This window comes from Echinops telfairi, unplaced genomic scaffold, assembly GCF_000313985.2.
Source record: "Echinops telfairi isolate 266 unplaced genomic scaffold, ASM31398v2 ScPeMD7_30;HRSCAF=105, whole genome shotgun sequence".
Taxonomy (NCBI): Eukaryota; Metazoa; Chordata; class Mammalia; order Afrosoricida; family Tenrecidae; genus Echinops; species Echinops telfairi.
The window spans coordinates 4868578-4893204 of record NW_022103927.1 but is presented as its reverse complement, the minus strand read 5'-3'; the positions used below and the strand labels follow the sequence as shown (position 1 = coordinate 4893204).

The following is a 24627-nucleotide window of genomic DNA, read 5'->3' as shown; positions in this document are numbered from 1 at the left end:
TTGTACACTGTAGCGTTTAGAAAAACCACATGCTGGTACAATCAGCTTTAGGAAACAACGGGCAAACTAAAGATAATGCAAAGTTTGCCTTTTGGGGGGGGGGGGGGGCACCTGTGTGTTATGTCAAAAGCTTGTCCCAGATCGAAGATGGGATCCACACTGGGTACTCGATGAGTCTGCGTTTGAACCCAATAAACCTCTTAAAGCTGTACTCGGTCTCTGTCCGTTTTGTTTATTCAACTTGCTTTCAACATTGGACAGGTGGGCCGAGCGGTGGGTCTCGCAGAAGCTGCAGGCCGCGCGTCAGGGGCTCCGGGGCTCCTGCGGCGCCGGAGGCTCGTCTCTCGGGCTGTGCGCGCGCGTGTCTGGAGGGACCTTCCCGCAGAGCGTCCGGCTCGGTGAAGTCGAGGGTCGGCGGAAAGCAAGACGACCCGCGGGCGGACAGACGGACGACGCGGCTGCATCGACGGGCTCCTGCGTGGACCGTGGTGAGGACGGAGCCGTCGAGGGGCGCGTCCCCGTTGCACAAGGGCGTGATGAGCGGAACCAATTCCGCGGCCCCCGAAAACCACTTGCTGGAGCACGGGCCTCCTCGATGGGGCACCGCGCGGCCCGACACCGGAAGCGGAAGTGTGCGATCCCGTTTAGGGCCCCCCGTTTGCGCGCCCCCTTGCCCGGGCTCCACAAAGGCTGGTGCCCCCACGGACCGCGGGCTCCGAGCAGGTGGGGAGCTCTCGTCTCTGGGCGGCGGAGCAGGTAAAAACGGTCACGCTTTGCCAAATTGGAGTGTGGATCGCCAGCTGTGGCCTCAGTTTCTCCCGGGAGTTCGTGAAAAGTGCGTCCTCGAGGACGCGCAGGGCAAGGAGCCTGCACGTAACCGCCCGTCCTCTCGCGGGAAAAATGCCATCCAGGCTCATCAGCAGGGACGTCCCCGCTCAGGGAGGAGGCTGGCAAAGCCACTAGGGTGCGGCCGGCCACAAGCTCCCCCACTCATAAGCCTCACGGGGGAGGTCTGGGAAGGCCAGGCACGGAGGCATGCCCCAATCTGGAGAAACAGCTGCTCACGGAGCTTCAGGGATGGTGGCCGAGTGGCCCCTGGATGTTCCGTTAAGATAAGGAACCAGGCACAAGCATTCCCCATTCAGAAGCTCAAGGGGGGAAATGTAGGTATAGGTAATTTCCTAATGATCATGGCAAAACCTCAAGCAGTGATTCTCAACCTTCCTAATGCCGTGTGTGGTGACCTCCCAACCATAAAATTATTTTCGTTGTTACTTCATCGCTGTAATTTTGCCACTGTTGTGCATCCAGCGACCCCGGTGAAAGGGTCGATTGACCTCCAAAGGGGTCTCGACCCACAGGTTGAGAACCGCTGACGTAGCGTAACAGTTCTATCCTCTGATCACTGTCAAAAGCTTGCTAATCACTTCCTGTGATCATTGTGAAAACCTGAGTCTGTCACATAGTTTAAGGTATATAACTTGCTTGATGTCTTGTCAGGGAAACAAGGTCCGGGAATACCTGTCATTATTTCAGCCAAAGATAGAGATCCAGTTGATTTGAGAAACTTAGTTTATCTGAGACTCAAGACAGAAGCAAACAGTGGGTTTGCTACCTTCAAACACAAAAAATCCAGCGGAAATCAGGCAAGTGATATATATTGAACTATGTGACGGAAGCAGGTTTTTACAATGATCCAAGGAAGAGATTGCAGGTTTTTACAGTGATCACAGGTTACTGTTGGCACTCTAAGAAGGTAGGTTTTGCAATGATCATTAGAAAAATGATCTATACCTACATTTCCCTCCCCTAAGCCTCTCAATGGGGAATGGTTGTTCCTGGCTACTTATCTTAATGCTGGCCTCATTCCTGAGTTGGAACATCCTTGCTGATTGAGCTTAAAAGAAAATCTTACTGTAAAGGAAGGGGCTGTTCAAATTTATATTTTTAACAAACTTGATGGTAAATTATGTTATATTTCTGGTATGTTGTAACAGCAGGCTATCTCTTTCACCCCTTTATCATGACCCCCTGAACTATTCTTTGCTTTCTTTTCGTTCTTTTTGTTTTTACAATTCCACCTCAGCCAGATTCTTTGGCTTCGTCTGCTTTCATCTGTCCCCTGCTTCCCTCCTATACATTTTCTTTTTAATCATTTTATTGGGGGGTTCATAAATCCACCCATTGTGTCAAGCACATTTGTACATTTGTTGCCATCATCATTTTCAAAACATTTTCTTTCTACTTGAGCCCTTGGTATCAGCTCCTCATTTTTTATCCACCTTCACCCACCCTCCCTCCCTCATGAACTCTTGATAATTTTTAAATTATTATTTTTTCAGGTCTTACACTGACCAATATCTCCCTTCACCTTCTTTTCTGTTATCCATCCCCCCAGGGAGGGGGTGATAGGTAGATCATTGTGATCAGTTCCCCTTCTCTCCCCCGCCTTCCTCGTCCCCTCCCGGTATGGCTACTCTGAGGGGGTTATCTGTCCTGGATTCCCTGTGTTTCCAGCTCTTATCTGTACCCGTGTACATGCTCTGGTCTAGTCAGATTTGTAAGGTAGAATTGGGGTCATGATAGTTGGGGGGTGGGGGAAGCATTAGGAAAGTCGTATGTTTCATCGGTTCTATACTGCATCCTGACTGACCCGTTTCCTCCCTGAGACCTGTCCCCCCTATACATAGACACACAGGCGGGTGCACACAGACACACACACACTCACATGCACGTACCACATTGAGCTGTTCACTAAGCTTCAGTCTCTCGGCCTGTATAAATTTACCATTTATTTTGCTATTTCAGAAGGGAAAACTAAATACTCTGTAGTGTATGAAATACTTTGAATATATCCTGTTTCCCCCAAAATAAGACAGTATCTTATATTAAAAGCTTCCAAAGATGCGCTGGGTCTTATTTTCAGGGGATGTCTTATTTTTCCATGAAGAAGAATACGGTACACATTTATTGTTTATTGTTTTATTTTTTATTTTTTTAATTTATTTTTTATTGGGGGCGCATACAACTCATCACAATCCACACATACATCAATTGTATAAAGCACATTTGTACATTTGTTACCTGTTTATTGTTTTATTAAAAGAGACCTCACACTTCCTGTCTGCTCTAGCTGCGCTGCGGCGCCCGCCGCCAAGGTCTCTGGACCAGAGTTACGGTAGCTTGGTCGGGGGTGGGGGGGGGAGCTTATTTTCGGGGGGATACCTTATATTTCAGCGAGAGGCAAAACTAAGTTGATCTTATTTTCGGGGGATGTCTTACTTTCGGGGACACAGGGTAGTACCTCTTTTTATTCACAAACTAACACTGTGAGGTAGGGAGTACTTTCGGTGTTTTCAAACGTAATAGTCTCAAAATTACCCACCTTGTCCATTGACAAGTACCGATTACATGGCGTTATCTGAATTCCAATTCAGGTTTGTTTTTACTTGAAGGAATAAGCTATTCGTCTTAATTATTCCCCTGCTTTAAGTGGTTGCTCTTTGTTCTTCAGTGCTTCATCGGGTAGGACTTGTTTAGCATTGCTGGCTATACACAAATTAAGATTAGAGTGAGGAATATATTCATGGTTGCAGAGTTTTTAAGACAGATGAGGACGGATCAAGAAATAGGAGTTGTAACTTGCTGTTAGGTGCCACGGGCTCATTTCCAACCTTGGTGACCCTGTGAGCCACTAGGAATGAGACACTGCGGGTCTTGCCGATCCTCACAATCGTTGCTGCAGCCCCTGAGTCCATCCATTTTATCCAGGGTCTTCCCTGCCTTCAGTTCCCTTCTGTTTCACCAAGCACGATGTCCTTTTCCAGAGCCTGGTCTCTCCTCCTAACAAAGCCGCAGTACCTGAGGTGACGCCTTGCCATCCTTGCCTCTAAGGAGCACTTTGGCTGGACTTCTTCCAAGATTGTCTGTTTTTCTTTTGGCAATGCATGTCTCCTTCAGGAATCTTCACAACATGCAAGCCACCACGGGATGACTGTACCTAGGAATCTGTTGCTGAAAATTACTTTGTGATGAAAATAAATCTTCTTACATTAAAGTGCATGTCAATCCTTAAATATTGTTGAGCTCATTAACCGCCATTTGTAATCTCAACATCTGGAAAAACCTTTTATTTTTCCTTTTCCTTTGCTAGAGATAGCTATTCTAATTCTAAAAGATCTACTGTCACTGAATCAGTTTTAACTTCTAGCTACCCTGTAGGACAGAGTTGTACTTCCCGGTAGCATTTCCAAAGTTGTAAGTCTCTAAGAGGCTTCTACATCTTTCTTCAGTCAAGTGGCGGTGAGTTTGAATCACCCATCTTTTAGTTAGCAGCTGAGTACTTAAGCATCGTGTCACCAGAGATCATAAACAAAACCCCCTCACTGTTATCAAGTACATGCTGACTCACAGCAATCCTATAGGACAGGGTACATACACCTCTTTGTTCTGAGTAGTGGCTGGTGGTTTCGAACTGCTGACCTAACAATTCGCAGGCCACGTGTGATCACTGCCCCAGCAGGGCTCCCACCAGGGTGCACAGCTATTGAAAAGTGCTTCCTTGCTGGAGGTTCCGTTTGAGACATGTCTGGTAATGCAGTCCCTTCATATCAAATTCAAACCTTCATTCAAATCTAGTGAATTTTCCTACTTCAAACGCTAAGAATTGCTCCCCAGATAACCTGTAAAAATGGCGTGGCAAAGGTATCTGACCTCTTCCAATTTCGCAATGGAGGAGGAGGATCAAATCAACAGATACCTAAGAAGAGGAAGTTAGACATGCTTTTACGTCCCCAATTTCTTTTTCTTCTTTTTCACTATTTTGACACAGACTACCCCATGTGCAGTACTCTTTACCTCTCTCCTGGGCTTGATAATTTTTTGCAGTGATCACTTACGCCTCAGACAGTGCTAGGGATTATAGGGCTTATTAATAAGGGAAGTCACAGATTACAATTGGAGCTCAGAATCAACTTTGACGTAAGAGGAACCACAGGATACAGTTCCTGGTTCCGGTAGCTTTTCACCCCTGCCCCTGGATCCTGCTCAGGGCCCTGTCAGGAAGGGTTATAACTCTCAGCTCTTTGCGTTGCCCCCCCTCACTGTAACCGTCTCACTTTAGTCTCCTGGTTCCTGCCATCCCACCCTGTCATCTCTCACACTGTACTCTGTGTTACAATTCTTTCTTTTTGACTCTTAGATTTAGGAAGTTCTCACCACAGGAATCTCGGGGCCAGAGAACATGCTCCACTTCTGCCTCATCTTGGTGGCCGTGAGACACCCCCGTTCTGTCTTGGGATGGCTCAGCGTAAGCCTAGTGGGATGGCACTACTGACCAATCCCATAGTTAGGGTTCTGTATACCTTGTTTGTATAGTTTCTCCTCACAAGGGTGCCATGCTCCTTATTTACATTATTTGCAAGCTGCCCAGCATGCTGGTGGTTTATAAGCAACTCATTTACATAACTCCATCTCATTATTTGGGGAGAGTTAGAAAGACTGACTGAAAGGGCCATACTGAGTAATTCACTGGACTACACACCAGAAAACCGACTAATATTTCACATAGACCTTATACATGGCAGAATTGTGCCCATTCTTTCCCGTAGCTTGAAGCTTCAGAAGAGGGAATAAAGCCTATTAGATTTTTTTTTTTTGCCTATTAGATTTTTTATGGTCCAGCGAAAACAGCATCCAGGTTGACATGTGGATGCAGACACCAAACCATTTCCATAGTCTACCTGGGACAACAAGAACTATGTGGCTCTGGAACCTGACATGTCTAAGACATAGCTTTAAAATCTTACCTCCACAAATCTACTCACTGGACTTTCTATACCAGTAAATTATATCAGTATCCCTTCAGTAGATTAGGGGAAGTAGATCAAGCTTCTCTATGAGAGACCTACCTTGTGAAAGCAGCCTCTGAACTCTTTTCTCCTTTTTCTCTTGTCACAAAAAGATCTGTTCTCCATCCAGCAGCAAGACAGGTACTTGAACACTGTGAACTAAGGACGCTATCCATCTCACAAAGAATAAAGTCCACATATTTCATGTTGGCCAACAACAGACTCCCGTATAGGTAGCTCTTTCACTTGATTTTAAAACACCTGCGTATTAGTTTAGCTTGCAAAACATTTTAATTTTCTATTTTTAACATTTATTAGCACTTCATCCATGTGTGCTATCATTCAATGATTCACTCATATCAAGAAGAGTTGTATAACTATCACCACATTCATTTCTAGGGCATGTTATTCTTCCTTGTACTCATTGTTATTCTTGTAATATTTTTTTCTAATTGTAGCAAAGAAAGACACAACAAAACATTCTCCAATTGTACAACTTCTGTATGTACATTTCAGTCCATTGATCCTCTTCGTGTTGTACCACCATTGTTGATATCGTTTTCCAAATTATTCCACTAACATTAACACAAACTCGGTGTCACTTAAGCAACAATTCTTGCTCCTTCACCATGGTGACCACCGGTCAAGATTGGTTTCTTTTTCTTTTTTTTAAAGTAGACTTCTTATACTATTTACATATCATGCACTTCCAAGATTAAATCGCTTTTAAAAAGAGTTATGTATACATCATCACAATCATTTCTAATGTCCCATCTCCTCACCTGCATTCATGGTTTGCTCCCCAAGCCGCTTCATCACCACCACCAATAAGCCATTGCATCAGTTGCAAAACATTTTTTTAAAGTGCTTTCTAAGATGTCAAGATTTTCCTGCTCTCAACCTTTCCACTAAGTACTTCTTAGAGGGAAGTGTTTTAACAGTAGGAATTAGATCATGCTTCTCTCACTTCAAATGTCACGCCAGAGAATGCCCCTTCTGTTCCCTCGTCTGTGCTTGGTCATGCCATGTCTATGGTGTTGGTGAAGAATATTGGAAGTACCAGAGGCTGCCCAAAGTAAAAACTTTTAAAATCTGTCTGGAAAAAAAATTGCAGGCAGACTGTTCTTTCGAGGCAACAATGGTGAGACTTCATCTCCTGTACTTTGGGCATGCTGCCAGCAGAGACCAGTCTCCGGAGAGGGGCCTGGGTGGCTGATAAAGTAGAGGGGCGGTGAATAAGAGGAAGGCCCTGGAAGAGAAAACATGAACTCGGTGGCTGCAACCCTGTGCTCCAACACCAGGACCATTCTGACAATGGCACAGGAGGGCGCAGTGTGCCTTCTGCTGTCCGTGGGTCACTGGGAGTCTGAACTGACTCGCGGGCACCGATATTTAAATATCATTTCAATAGGTTTCAGAAGGAGATCCGTCCAATGTAGGTGGACACTAACATGAAGCATTTAAATACAAGCAAGCTGATTGGACGGTACCCTTTCTTTTACTGGCCCCATTTCCATATGTGTTAGGGTTCTAGAAAAAAAAAAAGAAAGAAGGTAGTGAAGCTCTGCATTTTGATGATAGAAAATTGCCAGCACCGCGGTTCAGAACTTCATAGCGTGCTGGCACTTAAGGTGCCGGGTGTTCGGGTTCTAGTGAGTCTAAAGCTGTGATATCCATTAGCCAGGTATTGCTGTCTCCATTTAAATTAAAAGAATAAGCGAAGTTCCTTAGTTGCACTAGGTTTAGTGCTAAATATGGTTACTGCTAAATAGCGATGGTCGTGAGGATGGCATGAGACGAGGCAGTGTTGCATCTGGTGAATATAGCGTTGCTGTGAATTGGAACTGAATCAGTGGCAGCTGACAATAACAGACAGGCCCAGGGGGTTACCATATCGGCTACCATACTGGACTGTGCGGAAACAGGACCCACCTGTCATTGACAGTCGATTCTATCGAATTGTGCTGCTCAAGAGCATATGCAACAGGTGATTCATGTCTGTCTCCTGGTGATCTGTGTCTCAGTCTAGAAGGAAGAAGCAGCCAAATCTGTAGGTTCTTCATATAGATGTACAGTGGCATGAAAGACAGTTTTAAATAAAGAAAAACCAGGCACCTAGGTCTAACAAAAGATCCTATACAAGGCACAATTACTTAAGTGAAGATTCAGAAGATTAGTTTTATCTAGCTAAATGTGTGGTTGTGTAGGGCTGATAGCATATGGTTAAGATGGGGGTGGAAAGAGCACTTCAGATGGGAAAATAAGTGTGTAAATCCCTGTGGAAGTAGAGAACCCAGGAACATGCACTCCTTGCTGGAAGTCAGAGGTGAATGAAGCAGAGAAATCCAAAGTGTGGGTTGGGGGTTCTGTGAACCGTTTTGGACAGGCAGTGGCAGTAGATCGTGTGGCACCATGCTGATACTTTGGACTTTGCCAGTGGATAGCCACGGATGGGCGTTAAACAGTTCCTACGCTTCAAGTAGATTTCTGAAATGACCATCATAATTGAATGATGTCGGGCTGGAGTTAAGCATGAACAAGTTAGGGATGACTGTGAAGAGAAGTAGACATTGAAGTTGGTTGTGGATCTGGAATATAGTGCAAGGATGTAACGTAAAATGAGATGGTTCAGAGGACGTTTGTTTATCGACTGCTCATTCCTTGGATGACTATAGATCAGTGAATACACCTCATATTTGAATATCAATATGAATAACAAAATGAGAATTATTCAGGATTCCTGTAGTGGAGCTTCAGATTCCACATACTGAACAAGGCCCTAATTTATGCTGGAAATAAAAAAATGTAGACATAGGAATTTGAATTTAGGGAGTTTATTTTTTTTAGTTGTTAAAGGCCTTTGGGTTGATTCCAACCCCATTTACAACAGAAAAATGCACCACCTGGTCCCGTGACTCCTCACAGTGGCTATGTTTGAGCCCATTGTTGTAGTCTCTGTGTTAATCCATCTTGTTGAGAGTCTTCATCTCTTTAACTGCCTGTCTACATTACCCAGCATGATGTACTTCTCCAGGGACTAGTGTCCCCTGATAACATGTCCAAAGCACATGAGGTGGAGTCACGCCATCCTTGTCTCTAGGGAGTATTTTAGCTGTCCTTTCAAGACAGATTTGTTTTTTCTTTTGGGCATCTACAGTATTTTCAATATTTTTCACCAGCACCATAATTGAAATACATCTATTCTCTGTCTTCTTTATTGAGTGATCAACTTTCACATGTGTATGAGGCAGTTGAAAATACCTTGGCTTGAGTTAGGCACATCTTAATCCTCAAAGTAACATCCTTGCTTTACAACACTTGAAAGAGGTCTTGTGCAGCACATTTACCCAACGCAACATGGTGTTTGATCTCTTGGCTGCTTTTTTCCATGATCATTGATTGTGGATCCAAGCAAGACAAAGTCTTTCACAGCTGTAACCTTTTCTACCATTTATCATGATGCTACCTATTGGTCCACTTGTGAGGATTTTGATTTTGTTTACATTGAATTGTAATCTCTACTCAAGGCTTGTGTTAGTCTGGGTACTTTAGAGAAACAAATCCACAGAAATTCATGTATAAGAGAGTTTTATATAAAGGTTAAGTGCACATCAAGCATCTCAGCGCTGGGGCGGTGGGGGGAGGGGGGGTGTCTCTACCCGGCTGCTCCAGTCCCCAAGGCTGCATCAGGGTAGGTCCATGCAGCTTCTCTTCAAGGATGTCTCGCAGGAAGTGAGCCTTATCAGTTGAAGCAGGGAACTGGCTAAGGCAACTGCACCCTGGTCCGACCATCACAAAGCAAGAGACCTGAGAACTAGAAAGGTGAGGCTCACCGAGCCATTTATCCCTCCACCCTTCAATTAACCCCACATGTGTTTACTGGCCAGGTTGGCACAATAAACTACCTCAAGGCTGTAATCCTGGATCTTTATGCACAAGTACTTGAAGTCTTGCTCACGTTCAGCAAGCAAGCTCGTGTCGTTTGTATATCACAGGTTGTTAATAAGCCTTCCTGTAAGCCTGATGTTGCATTCTTCATATAATCCAGCTACTCTTATTATGTGCTTAGCATACAGATTGCTTAAGTATGGTGAGAGGATACAACCCTGACACGCACCTTTTTAAAATGTTAAGCCTTTCAGTATTCCCTTGTTTTTACACAGCTGCCTCTTGGTCTATGTACAGGTTCCGCATGAGTACATTTGAGTGTTCTTGAATTCTTATTTTTCTCAAGGATGTCCATAGTTTGTTATGGTTCACACAGTCAAATGCTTGGCATAATCAATAAAACAAAAGTCAGCATCTTTCTGGTATCCCCTGCTTTGACCCTAATTCCATCTGACATCATCAATGATATCTTTTGTTCCATACCCACTTCTGAATCTGGCATAAATGTCTGGCAGCTCCCTGTCAATATATTGGTACAATTGTTATAACAAAATTTCACTTGCATGTGATATTAATGAGACTGTTCTGTAGGTTAGCATTCTGCTGGGTCACCTTTCTCTGGAATGGGTACAAACACGCATCTCTACCAGTCAGTTGTCTAGGTAACTGTCTTCCAAATTGGTTGGCGTAGATGAATCAGTGCTTTATCAGTTGGTTGAAACATTGCAGTCAGTGTCATTTCCTGGCGCCTTAGAGAAAAAGTAATGATTTTCTGATTTTACTTCTTGATTGATTGTTATGAAAAACCAAGTGCTTAGGCATGAAGGATGTAGTGTGTGTTTTGCTGTTTTTAGGCTCCATTGACTCGGTTTCAGTCTTAGTGATCCTGTGCACAGCAGACCCTAACACTGCCTGGCCCTGCTCCATCCACTCAAGTGTTCCTGGGCTGCAGCCCGTTGTTGGAGCCACTGTGTCAGCCCATCTTGATGAGGGACTCCCTCTTTTCCACTGCCCCTCCTCTGACCAACCATGATGTCCTTCTCTAGGGACTGGTCTCTCCTGACATACTACCCCACTACGAACCAGGATGTCCTTCTCCAGGGACTGGTCTCTCCTGACAACATGTCCAAAGCGTGTGAGACAAAGTCTGCCATCCTTGCCTATAAGGAGCAAGTTTGTAGTGTGTAGGTTTATCGATAGGGAGAGTAAATGAATTTATAATTGCCTAGGGGCATGGCAGGGCAGCATGGGGGGGTGGGAAATAGAGAGCTAATGACAATGACTATGAGCCGAAAATCTTCTGAAATTGTGTTGCTGATGGTACAAGTCATCTTAATATGATTCAACAATTAAATTGTATGATATGGGACGGATATGGTGATAAAACTACTCAAACAAAATTTAAAAGAATATAGTGTCAGCTCTGGAGCCTGGAACCTGTTGTGCCCTCACGGTGGATCGTTGCCCTGGGTACGGGAGGAAGCCAAACACTGGTCACTCTGTTTACTCAACACATTTTCCTCCCCATCCTTCTTCCATTTTAGGTCTCCAGGGTGGTGCATGGAGAACTAGCCCAGTCCAGTCAGCTGAGGTCCTAGGGCAAAGATCACATGTACAGGTCTCAACTGCTATGCTTGGTGTGTGGATCAAGTACTGTTCATCTACTTCCAGACTGCCCAGTGCTCAGCTTCCACCCCCACCCTTCTTACTGAAGTGACTTGCAGAAACCAGGGAAATGGTGAGTTGTATGGTGGACTGGGTTGGCTGGGAGGTGAGGCCTGATGTGAATTGGAGGACCAGCTGTGTGCTGCAGGACTGTGGTTCCTCAATGGGAAAACTGGCAGAAGAGGCCAGTGGACTCAGCACACAGAGGTATCCGGAGGTCCTGCTCCGCAATCACTTGGGATCTGTCCTGTGCGTATCATGCGGCTTTTCAAAATTTCTGTGTGTGGTCACCTTTGTTGTTTGGCTTGCAGAGATGATGCTGTGAGTTTGTTAATGTTCCCACCATGGACCTCAGTGCTCTGTGTTGAATAAGAGTCTCCTGACCAGATCTTAAGGACAGAGCAGCTCTCACTGTGGAGGGTGAGCCCAGACCCTCTAGAGACATCCTTGTCCCATCTCTTATCATAATTTTCTTGCCTCGGCTAAGCATTGGAGTATTTTCTGTGCAATTATAAAACTATAGCTCCATCTCTTATATTATGTTAGCAGTATGCAAAGTGTACCTTAATATGAATTATAGCTTTTGATTGATAATGTATCAATATTGATGGATATATTTTAACAAATTTAGCACACTAATATAAGAAAATGGGAAAGCTGAACTGGAAGAACACGAGGAAGAAGAGGTAATCGAGAACTCTACTTTCCACTTGTTCTGTAAACCTAAAACTGCTCTCAAAAAGTAAACCTACTAATTAGAAAACAAAAATGAATAAATAGGAAATCAGATAAGCCATAATATGTAAGGCAGTCTTTTATGTATTTGGGATATATATATATATATATCTCTCTGAAAAACTCAAAATATTGTCCTATTTTAAGGTTTAGAAATTCAGTAATGAATAAAATTGAAATCATATGTATTTATTTAAAGGTGGTGAGTATAACAGGAAAACTCAAAGTAGAGCAGGACCCAGATTGCTGGCAATGCTGACCATGCAGGTGCAGCAATAACTGGAGAGTTCAGAGTGAGCTTCATGGAAAAGAAAGAGAGCTAAGACTTGAAGGCGATAAAGGAGTTCCCGGGGGATCTGAGAAGAGACTGTTCTGGAAAGAAGAAAGTCAGGGCACAGCCAGAAGGTGGGAAGGTGTCTTGTATGTTTTAGCAAGTGCGAAGGCCAGCACAACTGGAGCAGAATAAAGTGGAAGAGGATAATAATAGAGGAACCTGGAGAGGTGTGCATGTCCTGTTCTGGGGAACTTGCTGGCAACTGAAAATGAAAGAACTTGGGTTGGTTTTTTTTTAATGTAAAACCTTAACTTTTAATAGGCACTCACTATATAGCAGTGATGGCTCTAAGTATTTTATGTCTTTACAATTATTTCCTTATTTAATGTTGATAAAGTCATGCATTTTTGATGTTGATAAAGCAAGATATTGATTGTATAGTTTCTTACCTTTAGCTCTAGCGTATTTTGAATATTATATTTTTAATAACTTTTGTTTATTTTGATGGTGTTGCGAATATATGCAGTAAAACATAAACCTTTTCAACAGTTTATATATACCCGTATATACTCATGTATAAGCCGGGTTTTTCAGCACATTTTTAATGCTGTTTTTGTGGTAAAATTAGGTACCTCGGCTGATAGTAGGATCACCTTATACTCGAGTATATATGGTGTGTATATATAACTTAGTGACACTAACCACATTCTTTGACAGGTTCAACCATACTTACCCTCCCGTTCAGCAGTACTTCTCTCATTAGCATAAACTCACTGCTCTCTAAGAGTCCTATCCAATCTTTCCAGTCACTATTGTCACTCTGTCCCTTGTAGTTCTATACGAGTATAATGCCCAAGGCAGACCTTTTGAATAGTTAGCTAAGCTATAATTAATGGTGTTATAATTTTACTTCAGGGCATAATTCAATTTAAGGTGTAAAGATTATCATACAGCAGTAGTTTCAAGGGTTCAACCAGCCGTCATGGCTCCAGGAGAGAAGAACTTGGATTTTTAATCCGAGTGAGATGCACAATAATTTTTTTTTAAAAACAAATCATTTTATTGGGAGCTCTTACAGCTTTGATAACAATACACACATCCATTGTACCAAGCACATCTGTACCTATGTTGCCTTAAATCATTTTCAAAATATTTTCTTTCTGTTTGAGCCCTTGGTATCAACTCCTCTTCTTTTTCCTCCCACCCTCACCTCCCCACTACTCTCATGGTATCACTACTCCCGTGAGCTGCACAGTAATTTTATGCTTCTGAACAGAGGAAAAAATTGTTGTACCAGCTCTGAAAGAACTATAGTGTGGAGGGAAAAGGAAGAAGCAGGAAAGTACGTTAGAAGGTTATGGCCATTATTAGATAAGAAAGGAAGATGGTGGATTCTACGTTCATGGCTGGTAAAGGAGAGTGTTCCAGGGATGGTCCTACACTACTAAGGGAGGGCAACAGATTTTCCCGATGCACTGTGGGTCAAGTCCAAAACAAATTTTAGATCAAAATGAATTTATTATTAATAAATATATATAATAAAGCATGTGCCAGTTCAACAATTTTAGCATGTTTAATATAGTAATTAGTGAAAATGGTTAAGCACTTGACTGCTAGCCAAAAGGTTGGCAGTTTGAACCCACCTGCAGGTGCTTCAGAGGACCACCCTGGTGATCTGCTTCAAAAAAAACCTTGAAATTTCTGTGAAGTAGTTCTGTTGTGCGCACACACGGGTCATGAATTGTAATCAACTCAATGGTAACTGAAGAACAGTGTAGCAGTTACATATCTCCTATGAACGTGAGCAAAGGGGTGGAGTCTAGCTTGTCAATCAGGTCTTAGCCATGTGTGGGCATGGCTTTCACCTGAAGATTCTGGGAACACCTGCCTTCCTCAATGGAGGTGGGACCACATTCCCTCTCTGCTATACATTCCTGTTGACAAGCCACATGGAGCTATGCTGATGGCAGCCAGAGCCCTTGAGCCAGTGCCACTGAATCCATGTTTCCACCTTGTGATCTTCCTACATTTTGCATCATTGCATGTGCTACGTGAGTCTGATGCAGAATTTATGGACTGGTATCAGACATATGGGCTAATATCAGACTTATGGACTTGATCTGGATTGGACTGGGGTGTTTTCTTAATATACAATTACTCTGATATAAAGCTCTTTCTTATACATACATGAGTGTCCCTTGATTTATTTCTTTACTCAACCCAGACTAACACCTTGGGAGTGGGGTACTAGAGAAACAAATCATAAAGACAGAGAGTGGATGCTTGTTGGACCTCTGTCTAATGGCTGTTTTTCTTCTTTGGCTAACTGGAGGGCAGATCTGGCCATGCAGTTTACTGGTCTGTTTTCTGGAAAGAACATGGGAAGTTAAAGTTTTGATTATTTTCTTTGGTTATTGTCTTTAGTTGTTCCTGTTTGAAATGGTGAAAATGAATGTGATTAATGTATATTTTGAGCTCAAGTGGCGAATTGCTCCTTGAATTTCTCAGAGACCATGTTGCTTAGTGAAAGTAGTTGACAGAAGGCCAAAATGGCTGACAGAAGACCCCACCCCTGGTACCATAATGTATTAGTCTAGGTTTACCAGAGAAACAAGTCCAGGGTCACTCATGTATGTGCAAGAAAGAGCCTTATATCACAGAGTAATTATATATAAAGAAAACAGCCCAGCCAAGTCCAGATCAAGTCCATAAGTCTGCCATTAGCCCATGTCTAATACCAGTCCATAAATTCCTCTTCAGACTCACACAATACATGCAATGATGCAAAATGTAGGAAGGTCACAGGCCAGTGGGTAGAAAATCTTGTGGATCCAGTGGTGGTGGGAGCATCTCAGCACTAGCATGGGTCTCCACATGACCCCTCCACATGACCCCTCCACACCAGGGATCTGGCTGCCATCAGCATAGCTCCATTTAGCTCGTCAATAGGAATGTGTAGCAGAGAGGGAGTGTGGTCCTGCCTCCATAGAGGAATACAGGGGTTCCCAGAATCCTCAGGAGAAGGCCATGCCCACACAGAGGTATCACCTACATGATTGACAGGCTAGACTCCACCCCTTCACTCAGGTTGACAGGAGATATGTAACTGCCACAAAGAGCAACAATAATGTAATGACATTGGTTACATTAATCTATTTGGCAACTATTACCAGTACTTTTTCTTAGTTTATTCCACCACCAATGACAGAACCCAGTGTACCCTACTCAATGAATCCTCATTTCTTCCTCTTTCCCACTGTTAAATTTGGATACTATACATTTGTCTATTTCACATAAGTGGGATCATAGAATTTTTGTCCTTTTGTGACTGACTTATTTCACTCAACGTAATGTTTCAAAGTTGACCCATGTTTAAGCATCTGTCAGGACTTTATTTCTCTCATTTTTTAAAAATCATTTTATTAGGGGCTCTTCTAACTCTTGTTACAATCCATCCATCAATTGTATCCGACATATTAGTACATGTATTCCATCGTTCTTTTCTAGACATTTACTTTCCATTCAGCCCTTGGGATCAGCTCCTCTTTGTTTTCCCTTGCACCTCCCCATCCCCTTTCTTTCTCTTTTTAACTGCAAAAACAGCCAAACGCACTGTGACTGGGTTGATTTCAACTCATAGCAACAGCTGCTCCTTGGGAGAAAGATGAGAATTTCTACTACCATGAAGTGTTGTCTTGTAAAGAGGCAAAGTCTTGGAAACCCACAGGGTCACTATTCACTATGAGTCAGAATGGGCTCAATGATGACAGTGAGATTGGTTTTTTATATTGCTTAATGCTCTCACAATTTTTGTGTGTCATTAATTTTCTGAAATATTCAGTTACTATGATTTCAAATGTTCTTTGTTTATGCTCTTTCATTTCTCAATACTTGGGTGGTTCCATTTTTACTGATTATCCTACAATTCTTGGATGTTCTGTCCCATCTTTTTCTTTCTTTCTTTTCTTGTTGCATATCAGGGTTTTTGTTTGTTTTTATTTTTAATTTTGAATTGGGTGAAGGTGTACAAAGCAGATCAGTTTTCCATTCAATAATTTGTACATAATTTTTATGTCATTGATTACAATCCCCAAAATGTAACATTCCTAGTTCCATAAATCCTTCTTCTCTAGTTTTTTCTGCCTTTTGAACATTGTCCTTAGGAAAATGCTGTCATTTTGATACTGAATGGCTGATTTTTCTAAGGCAGTGGTTCTTAACCTTCCTAATGCCACGACCCTTTAATACAGTTCCTCACGTTGTGGTGATCCCCCAACCATAAAATTATTTTTGTTGCTATTTCATAACTGTAATTTTGCTACTGTTATGAATTGGGGGACCCCTGTGAAAGGGTTGTTCGATCCCCAAGTGGGCCACGACCAACAGATTGAGAACCACTGTTCAAAGGAGTGCTCACCTGCCTAAGATCATTGTTCCTCTTATAGACGTGTCTGTTGTTTGACTGAATACTGACTCCTGGAGATGAGTTCAGTTCCAGGCTTGAAGGGTGACTAAGAGCCTTAGTCTCAGGACTTCCACCACTCCCTGTCCAACCAGTAAGCCTGGTATTTTTTTTCAATTAATTTTTTTTTATGATTTTGAGTTTTGTTCCATCTTTGCCTTCTATTCTGTTGCAGGCTAACTGATGTGCTCACTGTCAGAGGGGTCATTAGTGGTAGGGTTGTACAGGCCGAGGCTCATGTGGTCCCTTAGTCTTTGGATTGGTTATTTTTATGTGCCTTGATTTCTTCACTGTTCTTTGTTCTGGGTGGGTATAAGTCAATAATTATACCTTAGGTGCACATTCATAAAGTTTTAAGACCCCTATTGCTATTTACCAAAGCAGGATATAGAACATTTTCTTTGTGAATTATTTTGTGCCAATTGAGCTCGATGTCCCCTGAGTTTCTCATTCTGAGCCCCTAGGGCCAGTAACTTCCTCCCTCAAGGTGTTTGGTTATGGTTAAGATGTCAAAACGTTGCTCCTTGTATGTTTTAATGCATTCATGGATGTATTTGCATTATGTATAAATACATGAAATATAGAAATGACCTCTGTCCAACTTAAGTATATTTGTGGGTGTAGCCCCATTCTCCTTCTTCCACCTGTTCAGCTTTCATATTTTTTTACTTACTCAAAGATTATTGTTAATTACTCAAAGATAATTGTTATTTCATGATTGTGTATATAATAGTATTTATCTCTATTGTCTTTAACTCTTGTTCTTCTCCCAATGTCTGTCTTAAACATTTTTTTATTTGGTTGCTGTATTTCAGTTTTGAGGGTTTCTACTAAATATCTCCCATCGCTTGTCTGCCAGATGATCATACTGTGGTGCCTTGCATGTTGCTGTGATTCTGCAAGCTGTGTCACTGGCATCTCAAATGCCAGCAGGGTCACCTGTGAACAGGTTCTAGACTAACAACAGACAATGAAGAAGGAATTGCCTCTTCACTTAGGAGGAAGAATCCACTGGAAACCTTAGGCGTAGCTTTGAAACACTGTAGATACTGAAGGCCTAATGAATGGAAGTTGAACATTGTCAGAGAGTGTCAGGTGATGGACCTTTTGGGTTGGAAGGCACTCAAATGAAAACCTGCTTTCTTAAAGTAGAGTTGAGCAGTGACATGAGTGAGGGAATGAAGCCTTCAGAATCTTCATTTGTTGAGGAGGCCCTACTCAAGGTAAGGAGAAACAGCTGGGAAAAATCCAATAATCAGAACTTAGAATGTACGAAATATGAATGTGGGAAAATTGGAAATCATCAGAAATGAAATGGGATGCATTAAAGATTGATATCCTAGGCATTGGGAGCTGAAATGGAGTGGTATTGGTCATTTTGAACAGAAAACCATATGGTTTACTCTACCAGGAATGACGCAATTGAGTGGATTGGTCTTGCTTTCATGTCAAAAAGGACATTTGAAGAACTATTCTGAAGTACAAGGCTATTTGTGAGAGGATTTTATCTATCCACCTACAAATAATCTAATCAATAGAACAGAACTCTTATTCGGATTTGTGCATCAATTACAAAAGCTAGTGATGAAGAAGTTGAAGAATTCTACCAATTTACTCTGAAATGGATCAAACATGCAGGCAAGATGCATTGATAATTATTGGCTATTGGAATGCAAAAGTTCAAAGGGGGGAATAGTAGTTGGAAAATATGGTCTTGGTAATAAACACACAACTGGAGTTCACATGATAGATTATTTAAGACCAATGATCTGTTCATCACAAATGCATTTTCAACATGGACTTCTCCAGATGGAACACAAAGAAGCCTAATTGACTACCCCTGTGGGCAAAGAAGATGGAGAATCTCAATATGGGCTAATGGCAGAACAGACCATCAGTTGCTTTATTTTCTGCTTCTAGATCATTAAAACAAGGGGGATGAGATTCAAATTGTTTGCAGTCAAATTGTGAAAAATTGTATAAGTGTGTTGGAAGTCTGCGAGACAGAATGTAGTCAGTAAAGACATTAATGTAATTGTTGAAGGGGAAGAAAACTAATGGCTGTTCTTGAGTACACATTGGTAGAATACAAAGGAGCCTTTTGTCAAAACCCTATGAATTTTTCATCCCCCACAACTGACAGTCTCACATTTTATTCTTGAATACATGTAAATATATGGTTCTTTACTGATTTAGAATTTATGTAATGTTTTAGGACTCAGTATTTGTTGAAGATGTGGCCGTGGTCTTTAGCCAGGAAGAGTGGGCTTTGCTGGATCTTGCTCAGAGGGAACTCTACAAAGATGTGATGATGGAAACCTTCAGTAACTTAACCTCAGTAGGTAAGAAAAAATTAAGAAAAAAATAACTTCAGTGAACAAAACTTTTTAATTGATTGATTTTGGTCCCGTGTTTGGGCCCCCGGAATGGGAATACATTGTTAAATAGAACAGACATGGTCCCTCGGTCTGTGGAGCTCACCTGACCTGCTTCCCCATGAACATAAACTGTCTATGTAAAAGTGAGTGTTTCTCTTGTAATGAAAAGACCCGAGGATCTTTAACTTTTATAAGTGTAAGCATTAGCTTCAGACATTATTTCCAGGCCCTGAGGGATTTGTGTTTCAGACCTATATAAAAAGTTTTGTGTCTGTTACAAGTTTGACATGATTATCGTGCTACAAATGGACTCATACCTTCCCATCTTCAGAGAGCCTGAAGTACAAAGTAATGACAATGTCAGTTGTACACTGGTTTCCCTCCTGATATCCAGTTCTTTATCATCACCTTGCCAGCTCTACCCATTTTTTCCCCTGAGGAGCTTTTATTGTAGAGAAGGAATCACACTTTAATCATCTAGCTAGAAAAAAGCCTCTTTTTAATTAAAAATACAACCTCTCAGGTTCCTGAGTTTAATTTTCTGAATTTAAAAATCTTACCATACCTGTTATCATGGAGGCCCTTTTCCTGTTTTAATGTTAGATGTATATTATGCCCGATGTCTTTCCACTATTGGAGTTTACAGATTTGTGGCACCATCACTCTCAATACTTATGGATATATTCTAGCACCTTGCTTTTTACTCATTCCAAGTACTGAATGAGCAAAATGTGGACCTTTGTTTACAGCAGCCTTTTCACCCATAATTATTCCTTTCCTTTTTGTTTCATATATTGGATTTCAACATGAATTATGGGAGTCAGTTTCTCAAAACCTTAGTGATGGAGACAAGTTGGCCAATGAACATATCATGGTGCAATTCATGAAGAATAACACGTGGTCTTCCATGTTAGGAGAAATTGTCGAATCATATGGCCATAAGGATTATTATAAAAGCCAGGAAAGGCATATGAGGTGAGTGTCATTCAAACAAGATAAAATAGAAGAATGTCCTAAGACATTGTGACATTAAAATATATAAATGTATGACATTAATTTGCGCACATATAGAAATAATGTGTATATGTAAAACTAACTGTACATTGGGTTCAGAGAATTTTCAGAATACATTTATATAAATATGAGTCAGATATTGAATATTTTTAAAGATTTATTTGTGGAAAACTATCAGAGAGCCTCATATTTTAGTAACACAGTTACAGTAATACTTGTATTTCATATATATATTTAACATATGGCACTTGAGATAAATCAGGGCAAAACCCATAAACATTCAGTGTGTTTGGTTACTGGTAAAATATGATTAAATTTTTTTCCAACAGCATGTTCCCTGTTTTTAACCGAAGTCATGCAGAAGAGCAGCTCTTTAAAAGTAATGAAGACAAGCAACGTGGGAGCACCTTCCATTGGAGTCCAAATCTTACTATTCTAGAAAGAAATCCTCCAGAAGTAAGTTCTTTAGAATGCGTGCAGTATGGAAATGCCTTTGTGGATTACTCCTCACACAAGCATTTCAGTAGATTCGATACTGGATGTAGTACTTGTCCGTATAAAGAATGTGGAAATCTCTACACTTATCCCTCTCACCTGCCCATTCATATGAGAGCTCTTAATGGAATAAAACTCCATAAATATAATGTATGTGGTATAGATTTACCTTATATCTCAACACTTAAGAATTCTGTGACAACACTCACTGGTAAGAGATACTCTGAATGTGGGAAATATTTCTGTGGTGTTTCATCTTTTTGGGCACATGTAGAAGGTCATAAACCAGAATGTAAAGTACATTGTCAAACTTATAATAGTTCACTTCTTAGCTTACATAAATCTCTCCTTAAAAGCGATATGCCTTGTGAATATGAAAAATGTGGGAAAATATTTTGTCATTCCTCAGTTCACACTAGATATATAAAAATTCACAGTGGAGAGAGGTTTTATGACTGTAAGGAATGTGGGAAAGCTTTTAGTCGCTCCTCACATGTCATCGAACATATGAAAACTCACAGTGGAGAGAGACCTTATGACTGTAAGCAATGTGGGAAAGCTTTTAGTCAGGCTTCACACCTCACTAGACATATAAGAACTCACAGTGGAGAGAGACCTTATAAATGTGAGGAATGTAAGAAAGCCTTCAGTGAACCTTCATCCCTCACTCAACACAAAAGAACTCACAGTGGAGAGAAGCCTTATGAATGTAAGGACTGTCTGAAAGCCTTTAGATGTTCCTCACATCTTACTAAACACATAAGATCTCATAGTGGGGAGAGGCCTTATGAATGTAAAGAATGTGGGAAAGCATTTATGTGTTCCTCACACCTCACTGAACATAAAAGAACACACAGTGGGGAGAAGCCTTTTAAATGTAAGGAATGTGATAAAGCCTTTAGTTGTTCCTCACACCTCACTTCACATAGGAAAACTCACAGTAGAGCGAAGGCTTATGAATGCAAGGTGTGTGGGAAAGCCTTTAGTCAAGTCTCATCCCTCACTACACATTTAAGAACTCATAGTGGAGAGAGGCCCTATGAATGTAAGGAATGTGGGAAAACCTTCACTCAGTCATCAAACCTCACGATACATTTAAGAACTCACAGCGGAGTGAAGCCTTATGAATGTAAAGAATGTGGAAAAGCCTTTAGGTGTTCCTCACACCTCACTGAACATAAAAGAACTCACAGTGGAGAGAGGCCTTATAAGTGTAAGGAATGTAGGAAATCCTTTAGTCAGGCTTCTGCATTCAACACACATATAAGAACTCACAGTCAAGAGAGGCCATATCAATGTGAGCAATGTGGAAAAAGCTTTATTCAGGCCTCCTTTCTTACTCAACATATGAAAATTCACAGTGGAGAGAAGCGTTATGAGTGTAAAGAATGTGGGAAAGCCTTTAGTTTTTCCTCACACCTCACCTCACATTTAAGAATCCACAGTGGAGAGAGGCCTTATGAATGTAAGGAATGTGGGAAAACCTTTATTCAGACTTCAGCCCTCACTACACATATTAGAACTCACACTGGAGAGAGGCCCTATGAATGTAAGGAATGTGGGAAAGCCTTTAGTCAGGCTTCATCCCTCACAACACATATGAGAACTCATAGTGGTGTTAGGCCTTACATATGTAAGCAGTGTGGGAAAGCGTTTAGTCAGTCATCACACCTTGGTAGACATATAAGAACTCACAGTGGAGAAGCCTTATGAATGTAAGGAATGTGGGAAAGCCTTTAGTCATTCCTCACACTTCACTTTACACGTAAGAATTCATAGTGAGTTCTTAAGGCAAAGTGGGGTGTTACATTCTAAATGGCATAATATCAAACATGAAATTTCCAGAAGTATGTGATAAAGAATAAAGTTTTTCAGTGAGTAAGAAAGCAATAGTAATTCAAAGAAGGTTCACTAGCAATACTTTGTGCCTTTGGAAGAAATGATAATTTTATTGTAACTGCGGAGCATTCTATACCATTGTTTATTCTCAGACCAAGCTCAATTTTATGTTTCTGAAAATATTTTTTTCTAGTACAAATAAGACTGTAGGAAATGGTCTTGAGCAAATGTGGTGTTATATTTACTAATGTCTTATTGCTGTTATATTGTACACAATAAATACACAGCCCTTGTATTTTGTTTGAGTGTTTATTTCCCTCCATATTTATTGTTTTTCCATTCATTCATTGTAATTGTAAGTTAACTATTTTACCGTATATAATTAGTAAGTTACTCAAAGGGTGATTCTTTGAATGTATGCAAATATTCTGTTTCTGATCCTCTTTTGGCTTACTAAATTTAGTTGTTTGCTTTGTTACATGTCGTCGAGTTGTTTTTGACTCATCGTGGCCCTATGTACAATAGAAGGAAGCACTGCCCAGTCCTGCTTCATCCTCACAATTGTTCTTGTGTTTGAGCCCATAACTGGGGCCACCATGTCAATCCATCATGCCTAGGGCCTTCCTCTTTTTCACTGCACCTCTACCAAGCATGATGTTCTTGTCCAGGGACTGGTCTTTCCTGAAAAAAATCTCTAAAGTCTATGAGTTGAAACCCCGCTGTCCTTGCCTCTAAGGTGCATTCTGGCTATACTTTTTCCAAGACAGATTTGATTGTCTTTTGGGCAGTCCATGGTACTTCCAATATTCTTTGCAGGACTACAATTCAAATGCATTGATTTGTCTTCATTCTTCCTTATAAATGTCCAACTTTCACCTGCATATGAGATGATCGAAAATACTGTGGCTTGGTTCAAATGTGCTTTAGTCCTAGGATACAACCCTGATGTACTCCTTTCCTGATTTTACAACCACTCAGTATTCTCTTGCTCTTTTCAAACTACTGCCTTTTGATCCAAGTACAGGTTCTGCATGAGCACAATGAACTGTTCTGGAATTTCTATTCTTAATGTTATCCATAGTTTGTTATAATTCCCACTATCAAATGTCTATGCATAGCCAATAAACACAAGTAAACATCTTTCTGGCATTCTCTGCTTTCAGTCAAGATCCATCTGACATCAGCAGTGAGGGATACCTCATGCCACACCCTCTTCTGAATCTGGCTTGAATTTATGTCAGCTCCCTGCCAATATAGTGCTGCAACCTTTCAATTATTTCAGCAAACTTTTATTTGTACACGATACTATTGTTTGGTAATTTCCACATTCTGTTGGAATGGGCACAAATATGAACCTTTTAAAACAGCTTTCAAAAAATTAGTGAGACTTTGCTTCTAAGACAAGTAGGGAGATTATTTCAAAGAGAAGTATCAAACAAGAGTGTATATGGGGGGGAGTGGAGAGGGAGGGGAAAAATGAGGACCTAATGTCGGGGGTTTAAATGGAGAGAAAATGTTTTGAGAAACGATGTACAAATGCGCTTTACACAATTGATGTGTGTATGGTTTGGGATAACAGTTGTATGAGCCCCTAATAAAATGTTAAAAAAAAAAAAGAATAAAATCCAATATCAGAGGAGGGAAAAAAAAAAGAGTGTATATGAAGGGGCTTCAAACATCCGTGGGAATCTCAGTGCAAGAACACTTTGTTCTATTAAATTGGCATTCCATGATGCTTACCTTCCTGACACGATTGCTGAAGACAAAGAGGATGCATAAGCAAATGTGAAGAAAGCTGATGGTGCCCAGCTATCAAAAGATATAGCATCTGGGGTCTTAAAGGATTGAAGGTAAGCAAGCAGCCATCTAGCTCACAAGCAACAAAGCCCACATGGAAGAAGCACAAAGCCTGTGTGATCACGAGGTGTCAAAGGGACCAGGTATCAGGCATCAAAGAACAAAAAAGCATACCATTGTGAATGAGGGAGAGTGCAGCTTGGGGACCCAACGCCCATCTGTAGGCAACTG

The 24627-nt window shown here is 41.4% G+C and overlaps 1 protein-coding gene across 2 annotated transcripts; it reads left to right on the top strand.

Annotated features, from left to right (window-relative positions):
• Positions 1-684: 684 nt before the first annotated feature.
• On the top strand, positions 685-22894 carry ZNF709 (zinc finger protein 709). Of its 2 annotated transcripts, none has more exons than XM_045289763.1 (5): positions 685-756; positions 11282-11475; positions 19089-19215; positions 20076-20226; positions 20595-22894. In XM_045289763.1, the coding sequence occupies exons 2-5, from the start codon at positions 11473-11475 to the stop codon at positions 22471-22473; spliced, it is 2160 nt and encodes a 719-aa protein (XP_045145698.1). In that variant the 5' UTR covers positions 685-756; positions 11282-11472; the 3' UTR covers positions 22474-22894. The 2 variants fall into 2 exon arrangements, with proteins under 2 accessions (XP_045145698.1, XP_045145697.1); XM_045289762.1 differs by having other exon boundaries at positions 20049-20226.
• Positions 22895-24627: the final 1733 nt, after the last annotated feature.

Bases quoted from the DNA above. Each gene is read 5' to 3' on its own strand.
- ZNF709 (XM_045289762.1), top strand. The intron at 19,216-20,048 runs GTAAGAAAAAAT...TTTCATATATTG, and splicing joins CAGTAACTTAACCTCAGTAG to GATTTCAACATGAATTATGG. The intron at 20,227-20,594 runs GTGAGTGTCATT...TTTTTCCAACAG, and splicing joins AGCCAGGAAAGGCATATGAG to CATGTTCCCTGTTTTTAACC.